This window comes from Harpia harpyja, chromosome 14 (assembly GCF_026419915.1).
Source record: "Harpia harpyja isolate bHarHar1 chromosome 14, bHarHar1 primary haplotype, whole genome shotgun sequence".
In the NCBI taxonomy this organism is placed as follows: Eukaryota; Metazoa; Chordata; class Aves; order Accipitriformes; family Accipitridae; genus Harpia; species Harpia harpyja.
In genome coordinates, this window is record NC_068953.1 from 33,873,884 (window position 1) to 33,882,733 (window position 8,850).

The window sequence follows — 8,850 nt, forward strand, 5'->3', positions numbered from 1 at the left end:
TCCCATTGGCCCAAGGTGTCCATGTAAATAGGTGTAAATGAAACCAGATTATGCCTTTCTCTCCAGCCCCCTCCTCCCCGCTCCCCTCCCCCTGCTCCCAAGGCGATTGTCATATGATAGCAAAGAAGTGGCACATTAATGAAGCGCCTCTACAGGGGTCTTTTCTGCTCATGTCACCACATAAAACTATCAGATGGTTAGAGGAAGGACATGGAGGCAACTACTTAGCTCATCGCGGCTGCAGAGAAGCAAACAAGCCTCTGCTACAGTCCAGCTGCCAGTGGTGTAAAAGAAGCTGATTCAGCCCGCGGAGGAGAAGGGAGGGGTGTACAAGAAGATTCCCAAACCCGAGCCAGCTCACTGCCTCCTCAGGACTAAACCGGAGCAGAGTGGCCGGGAAAGGAGCGAGAGACACGCCGGAGGAGCGGGGTGGGAAAGAGCCCAGACTCCCAGCTGCGTCCCGGATGCGGACTGTCAACTTCCAGCAACTTTAAGGTGGGCATATGCCCGGCTGGCACGGAGTGGGGTGGGAGACGAGACGAGACTAGGGGATGGGAGGGGATGGGATGGGAGGGGGTGCCCTTCTCCTCCTCGCCGAGACCAGAAGGCAGAGCTACCACGAGAGTAACTTTACGGCCGCGCGGGCTGCTGCGGGGAGGCCAGGCTGAGCGGGGCCGGAGCTGGGAGAAAGGCACGTTGCTTTTCCCCCGCCGGCGGCGCAGAGCTCCGGGTCGGTTTCCCCTGCCCCCATCCCGCCCCCCCCCCCCCCCGCCCCGAGGGCTGAGGACCGCCGTGCCCCTTCCCCATGCCCTTCTTTCTCTAGCCCGGCCCCACACCCACCCGCTGCCCCGGCCGGGTGCCGGTGCAAATCCTCTCGGACTCACTCTCTCCCGCCACCCCCCGACCCCCTCCTTGTCGCTGCCCTTCTGCAGATCTCCACGGGTTCTCTAGCGAAGATGCCTCGCCCGGGCAGAAACACTTACAGTGACCAGAAGCCTCCCTACTCCTACATCTCGCTGACCGCCATGGCGATCCAGAGCTCCCCGGAGAAGATGCTGCCCCTGAGCGAGATCTACAAGTTCATCATGGACCGCTTCCCGTACTACCGGGAGAACACGCAGCGCTGGCAGAACTCCCTCCGCCACAATCTCTCCTTCAACGACTGCTTCATCAAGATCCCGCGCCGCCCCGACCAGCCGGGCAAGGGCAGCTTCTGGGCGCTGCACCCCAGCTGCGGGGACATGTTCGAGAACGGCAGCTTCCTGCGCCGCCGCAAGCGCTTCAAGGTGGTCAAGTCGGACCACCTGGCCCCCAGCAAGCCGGCGGATGCGGCGCAGTACCTGCAGCAGCAGGCGAAGCTACGGCTCAGCGCCCTGGCGGCCACCGGCACCCACCTGCCCCAGATGTCCACGTACAACCTCGGCGTGTCCCAGCCCTCCAGCTTCAAGCACCCCTTCGCCATCGAGAACATCATCGCCAGAGAGTACAAGATGCCCGGCGGCCTCGCCTTTTCCACGATGCAGCCCGTGCCGGCCGCCTACCCCCTCCCCAACCAGTTGACTACGGTGGGCAGCTCCATTGGCACGGGCTGGCCCCACATGTACAGCTCCGGCATGATCGACACCGCCACCCCCATCTCCGTGGCCAGCAGCGAGTACGGCGCCTACGGCGTGCCCATTAAGCCGCTCTGCCATGGGGGGCAGACTTTGCCGGCCATCCCCGTCCCCATCAAGCCTACCCCCGCCGCGGTGCCGGCCCTGCCGGCCCTGCCCGCGCCCATCCCCACGATCCTCTCGAACTCGCCACCCTCCCTCAGCCCCACGTCCTCGCAGACGGCCACCAGCCAAAGCAGCCCGGCCACCCCCAGCGAGACTCTCACCAGCCCGGCGCCCGCCCTGCACTCCGTGGCGGTGCACTGACCCGGGCCGCCCGCGCGGACTCCGCCGTCCCCCTTCTCCCGAAGTTTCCTCGGAGCTCTCCTCCCTCCCCTTTGCCCTCCTTCCGTGCCTTCCCTCCCTCCTCTCTCCTCTTTCCCTCGAAAGCAGAGACAACTCCCCGCGGGAAACTGAGGTTTGCCGTTCGCGCGAGCTGCCTTTCCGCTTCGCCCTCCTTGGCCTCTCGGCTTCTTCCCCGGTTCCGAACTTGGTTTTCCGCCCTGCCGAGGCAAAACGAACCGACCCGGCCCGCCCCCCTCCCCTCCCCGCCCGGTAGGAACTGCCATATGCATCACTAGTTTGCCAAAAGTACTTCAGGCATCTTCGGCGTGCCGGGGACCCGGCAAGCCTGGCCCGGCGATGCCTCTTGCCCTTTCTTTGTCCGGGGAAGAGCAGGGGATTGTACAGGACCGATCTTGAAAACCATAAGCAGTGTGAAACGGCTGCAGTCTCACTGCGTGAGAACAGCGACGTTTCCAGCCTCCAAGCAGCAAACGCTTGGATCTTGGAAACGCCGGGAAGCGCTCGTCTCCTTTGTGTGGGTGTGGGTGCGTGTCCGCCCGCGCGTGTCCCGTCGGTACGCAAAGGGCAGGATTTCCGCGGGGCAAGGCCGCGGGCTCAGTCGCCCCCGAGAAGGAGCGGTGCGCTGGCAGCCAGGGCCCCGCAGGTAAGGGAGGCGGCGGGCGAGCGGGAGGGCGGCGGGCGGCCCTGCCCGGCCGCGGGCGGCCCTGCCGGCCGCGGCTCCCCGCCTGCGGCCGGGGGCGGCGGTGGGCGGGCGTGGGGAGCGCCGCCGGAGCAGGACGCCGTCCGACAGAAAGGCACCCGGTCACTCACTCCATACCTATATTGTTTACAAAGCGCCTGTTGTAATGTAAATACTGAACTTGCAGCTGTACTGTAAATCAGATGAGGTCCCCTTTGCAGTACCTGTTGTAACGTGGATGCTTACTGCAGTTTTCGGGTGGAAGAGAAGTTGATTTGGCTGTTAACTTCTGATTAACCTGAAGGTTTGGGGAGCTGAGGGTTTCTTTGTTTTCTACATTTTTTAGCTATTTATCTCGTAGCTTAAAAACAAACAAACGATAAAAATAAACCTCTTACCAAGCACACAACCCGGCACAGCTTCAGAAAAGCTGCCGAAGTCACTGGTAAAACGTGGAGAAGTAACACAACAGCAGGTACAAACTGTGGAGGTCATCCTGATTTCTGTTGCAGCTTTGCAGACAAGAGAGAGGGGGCTAGGGAAACTGTAAATGTTTGTGCATAGGAATGATTATAAAATGTGTAAAATGCACTTTTGTTTGATATACTCCTTCCTAGTTTTAGGTAGTTTGCTGGAAACCGAACTGTCGTTCTGCTGTGAACTGCTTAAGTTAAAAAAAAAAGACACCCCCCCCCAAACGGCATTAGTGTCTATTGAAACTGTAAAGACATTTCTTTTTAACTTTTTTTTCTTGTACAGAATAAGCATGGCATTTTAAATATTGGTGTTCTTGTTCCCAGCATGTGTGTTTTAAGACAAAGGTTAAAAAAGTGTCTACGTTAAATTATGAACCTAGTCGTCCAAATAATATTTTCTCATTAAAATATGTAAATGCAGATTTAGTTTCTTATTTGTCTTTTTAAAGAGTTTACACGAGAAAAGTAAAAGCATTAGTTCACCAAAAAGGAATGACGTTATTCCAATATTTAGATAATCTAAACAGCCTTTTCACAGGAGGTTACTATAAATGTAGTTAATTAACATACCATAACCTGTTAGATGAAATTGTCATTATTGCCGGTTTACCAAAGAAATAACATACATAAGTGCGTTCTGCGGTTTTTATAGCTATATATCTATACACATCTGCATACACACACATATATGCATTTGTGTCCTATACACTTATACCAAATTTAAACACGTATTATATTTATGCCTATGTGTATGTATACTTACCACCTACATACTCCCGGTTAAATTTTCTCTAATAAGTAAGCTTGTACAATACAGAGCAAACATAAAAATCTTTAAAGAATTAGTTACTTTTTAAGACTGAATTTTTGTCACTTGTGGTTTTTCTTACAAGTGGCATCTTAAAATCTTTTTCGAGTACAAGTAAGCTATTGTACCCTTTTACCTGTCGTTTAAACCTCCTCAAGCATTGCAGTTACTCCAACCACTGCTATGATTTCTCCATCTGTATTGATCACACTTTCCAAAAACGGTAGGTTACAAACTGTAACACTTAAAATTGTACCCACTTTTCTGTAAGCCAATACACAGTCCCTTTTAAAAAGTAAGGGCAAAGTAGTTACAATGAAAACTGGATTCCGGGCACCTTCCAGTGTGGCTTTCCAGTTCTTTTAGGGCTTTTACAAGGATTCTGCAATTGTCGAAAATGATAGAAGCAATCTAGTGAAATTAGCAAATAAGCGTCTCGGAGATGAGGCAGTCTGCACCAAGAGCGCAGTTACGAGACAACCGAATACTTAAAGGCTTATTAGCAAGAAAACGACATTGTATTCTAATGAACCGACAGGATTCACTAATTCTACGGCAACGATGTTACAGAGGTTTTGCCTGTGCCTGATCTCTCTCTCAATTTCTGGACCATAAACAGCGCAAGTGACATCCCCATTTCCTTATTACATACCGCGAGGTCCTTGCAAAAGTTTTAAGATTAATGTAGAGGGTAATTAATCCAGTTGCGACCATTTTTTAAAAAGAGAACGGATCCCACACACAGAAAAAAGGTGGAAAATACATGAATCATCGGGCTGATTAAAATGCATGAAGCTGCTAAAGCTTGTCAGATGGGGGACAACTGAACTCATTCATCAAGTCCAACCCACGATTATATCAACACGATCAGCTAAAGAAAGCATTCAAAACTTATCACCAGATCAATGGACACATAACTCGACAAACTTTTCCTAAACAAGCGATGACCTACATTTTTGACGACGAGGACTCTTTTTCTCCTTCCTTTCTTTTTTTCTTTTAAGATCTAGCAGTCAGAACAAATCCTCAAAGATGAAATCCGAGCTCAGCTAAGAAGATGAAGCTGCACTTCCAGGGTCTTTTTTAAACTATATAGTAATCAGCGGAGATAATGATCTGAAAAGATCATGCCCCAAAGCAAAATATTTTCCAAAGGTGCAATAGCTTCCCCGCCACATAATCCGACAGTACCGAACTTTTAAAGTGCCATTTTCCTCTTTATCTCTGCGATTGCTCAAGCCCGAGGACGCCCCTCGCCACCCGCACCCGCTAGCGCGCAGCCCGCGGGGCCGGCGCCGCGCTCCTCCGCGCATCTCCGCCCGCGCCCCGCTCCCCCAAATGTCGCCGCGCTTATTTCAAACAAACACGCAGCTCGGCGCGTCGCTTGAATTTACTGCTTTGACTTGTTAAATCTCCCTAATGGCTCAAGTCCAATGTCAATAAACACAGATCTGAAACAGAACAGCGAGAGACAACAGCGCGCAGGGAATGGGCGAAGGGGGGCGAGTGATCAGCCACGGCCGAGCTCGCCGTCGTGTTTAGATATTTCGCGGGGGTCGGGGCGGGGGGGGAATTTCTTTATTTTTTATTTTATTTGCCAGCGAGACATTATAAGCTAGGCGGACTTGATGCAAAGAGACCGTTCATTCTAGGCAAAAGCTCTTTTCTTCCGGAGGATGAGTTTGAGCCTGGCTGTGCAAGGTAAGCCCGGGAACCCAGTCGTGCTTGGCGACTCGGGTTTTTGCTTCATGTCAGTGCATGGTATGTGAATCCTTTCTCGTCGGGATACTTCTTTTCCTTTTTCTTTTTCTGCCCCCCCCCCTTTTTTTTGTTTTCTTTCCCCTCGACGTGTGACAAGACACCACCCCACAAGACTGAATCCTCTATTGAAGAAAGCCAGCTCTTTCTCACCCAGAATATTTATTTTCTCTCGGACCGCGCCTTGCGGGGAAGGGCGGTCTGTGCCAGGTAGGGAGAAAAGAACTCCCCGGCGACCCCTGAGAGGGAGTTTTATGAGCCAGCCTTTCTTCAAGTGGTCCTTGGGAAAGGGAGAAAAAACTTAGCAGCTTCATCAACTTCAGTGCCGAATTATCTCGGAATCTTAATAGAAATGTCACTTTGTGGGTTGTTTTGGTTTGGGTTTTTTTTCTTGTTTGTTTTGTTTTGTTTTGTTTTTATTAACAAAAAGAAACCGAGTCTGTGAAGCCTTGGAGGGGCTGTATTTGTTTCTTTTAAACTAACAACAAATTATCTAATTAATATGTTTCAATTACAGCATGAAAAAGAGAGGCTTTGGACCGCCTGCAGTGGGTTTACAATAGCCCCAGAGCCCACTATAAGAATTTACAATAACTTCACATCTGTTTCTTTATTTCCCACTTTTCGAGTCTAAAACTCCTCTCGAAATCACTTCAAACCGTGGCCCAAGTTATGAAATATGGTGTCTCTGCCAGGAAAAAAAAAAGGTGGAAAGAAAAAAAGGACAAAACTTTGCAGATCGAGGCTTCATTTGCAAGCTAGAAAGTGAAAGCCCCATTGAAGAGCATTAAACAAATATATTAGAATTCTGTCACTTTATGCAATTGAGTAGATCAAATAAAGGGTCCCAGGCCACTTCATTCACTCTCATTCACTTGAATAGAAAATGCAAAGAATAGCAAACCTAGACTGGGCCACCGATGTAGATTTAGCCCTTTTTTTCTAAGAGACAAAAAGGCTGAATTTTCACAAACACATTGCTGACTCGGGGACTAGGAAACCAGCACTGAAACCCCTTTGGAATTTAAATTCATTTTATCTTCCTCTCTGTTTCTGGGTCCCTTTGCCTTACAGGGCGGGTTGCACTGGCACCCTTGCTTGGAAAAAATACAATACACTACAATACAACAACAAAAAAAAATAAAGGCTCCGGGTTTAGCAAGCCGAGCCACGGTACAGTTTGGAAGGTAACGTTTTTATTTACAAAGAGAAAATGAGGACTCATCCGCCCTTTGCCGGAGCTGTCCTGAGAATCGCGGCCCCTTCGCGGGACGCCCGGGCAAAGCACTCCTGCCCGGCTGCGCCCCGCGGCCTGCCATCCCGCTGCGCTAAGGACACCGCGCACACGCGGAGGGCTGCCGCGCTGCGCGGGGCCGGGGCCGCGCCTGCGGGCGGAGGGAGAGCGGGGGAGACCCACCGCCTTACCCCGCGCCGGCCTCACCCCGGCGACGCCGGGCTCCGCGCCGCGGCCGCGCCCCGCCCCGCGGCCCGCTGCCGGGCTCAGCCCGAGGCGCGGCGGGCGCGGGCTCCCGCGGCCCCGCACTCCTCCTGGGCAGGGCGCGGGGGCTCCTCCGGGCTTTTGGGAGAGACCCCCGAAACAGCGACCCGGCTCCGCCGTCTGCCCCACGGCACTCAGACCCTCCGAGGCCCGGAGCCAGTCAGCGTTTCCATCCCGTTCACCTGTGCCGGTGCCTAACTGGGGAGCGAGCGACCGAGACAGCAGAGATGCGGCTGCTCTTTCCAGAGGAGGTCAGCCCGGAGGAGTGCTGCGTACGGACTAGGGGACCCTGCCCTTCCTTTGGCAGCATTTCTGTGTGAAGGTACCTTTTCTGCCACCCTTCCTCTGCTGGGGGCCTTAGCACTGAGGCAGCCGGAGCAGGACAAAGCACCCTGGCACCCAGGGAGGGCCACACCTTCTGCTCCCTCATGTGTCCCTAACACGGCCACCGCCAGGAAGCACCGAAGCGTTTGAAAGGTTAACTCGTACCTCAACTGCAGGCACTACTAAATAAAGGCTCTTAATTTTGCGCTATTTAGAAAGGCCTCAGTATTTATTAAGTAGTAACTAGAGTATTTTGCATTAATTAGAGCAGCTCCTTAGAGAGACATTACAGCCAAGACTAATCCTACACTACAGGAAAACGCTCAGCACTTCCACTCCCCCAACCACCACAGCCACAGACGACACAGACCACCTGCACATACTGGGCCTGTTGGTAAACATTAGCCCATAGGCATTTTTCCCAAAGACAAAATCAAGGCACTTTGGGGGGCTGCAGCTTCCATCCTCCTTGCTTGCTTTAATGGCAACTGGATAGACAATAGACAAGTAAGAAGGGATTGAGCCCAAAACTTGGGCCTGGTTCTACTCCTAGCTGTGCCCAGCTGCCCTGGCCTCAGCAGTGTGTGGTGCCTGCTCAGCCTTTAAAAACTGCTAGTACGCTTAGTGCCTGCCAGAGGATTCGGGAACTCTTGCTCCCGAGGCTGCTCCCCTGAGCAGGCCCACATGTTAGTTCCATGTTCTAAGAGTCTAAGCTACTAATTATGGGGTACTTTTATTCCTACTATCAGCAGTGCCACTGCACTACCAATTAAACATGAAACATATAAACTCAAATGAAACAAGCAAAAAGACACCAAAGCCTCCGTTTTGGAATGCCTGAACATGAAAGCACACCATGTCATTCAGCTCTGGGGAAAAATAGCTGCTTTAAAGGTTAGGTCAATGTTAGGCCAGACAGGAAACTCTGCCGCAGGATATCAAGGTGGACGAAGCACCCATTTCAGAGCAGGGAAGACAATGCTCCATCACCAGCTGCAGATCGCAACCATCTCTTCAAACAATTGCAAGCCCACCTCTTCCGCACCACAGATGTGCAATTTTCTACCAACTAGAGCAATACCACCATCCGATTCTCTCCCATCTCTTCCTGTATTTCTCTCCTGTGTAGTCTTTGGGGCTCTGGCTGGCAAATCTCACTTGTAACTCCTCAGTTTAATGATGTGTGTTCCTGGCAGCAGAGTACTGAGAAGCTCAAAGGTGCAGTCAGCATCCCTGGGGGCCTTTAAACAATGTTATTGCCTTGTCCCCTGGAGGCACCCCTCCCCTCAGGCTAACGGGGTATGGATAGTTCCCTGGGCCTTTCACACTGGAGTGCTGGACCCATGGAA

At 52.2% G+C, this 8,850-nt stretch overlaps 1 protein-coding gene across 1 annotated transcript; it reads left to right on the forward strand.

The window, feature by feature from the left end:
- The first annotated feature begins 956 nt into the window (after positions 1 to 956).
- Positions 957 to 1,919, forward strand: FOXB1 (forkhead box B1). Its single transcript, XM_052808745.1, has one exon. It carries the CDS (start codon positions 957 to 959, stop codon positions 1,917 to 1,919), a length of 963 nt encoding a protein of 320 aa, XP_052664705.1.
- Positions 1,920 to 8,850: the final 6,931 nt, after the last annotated feature.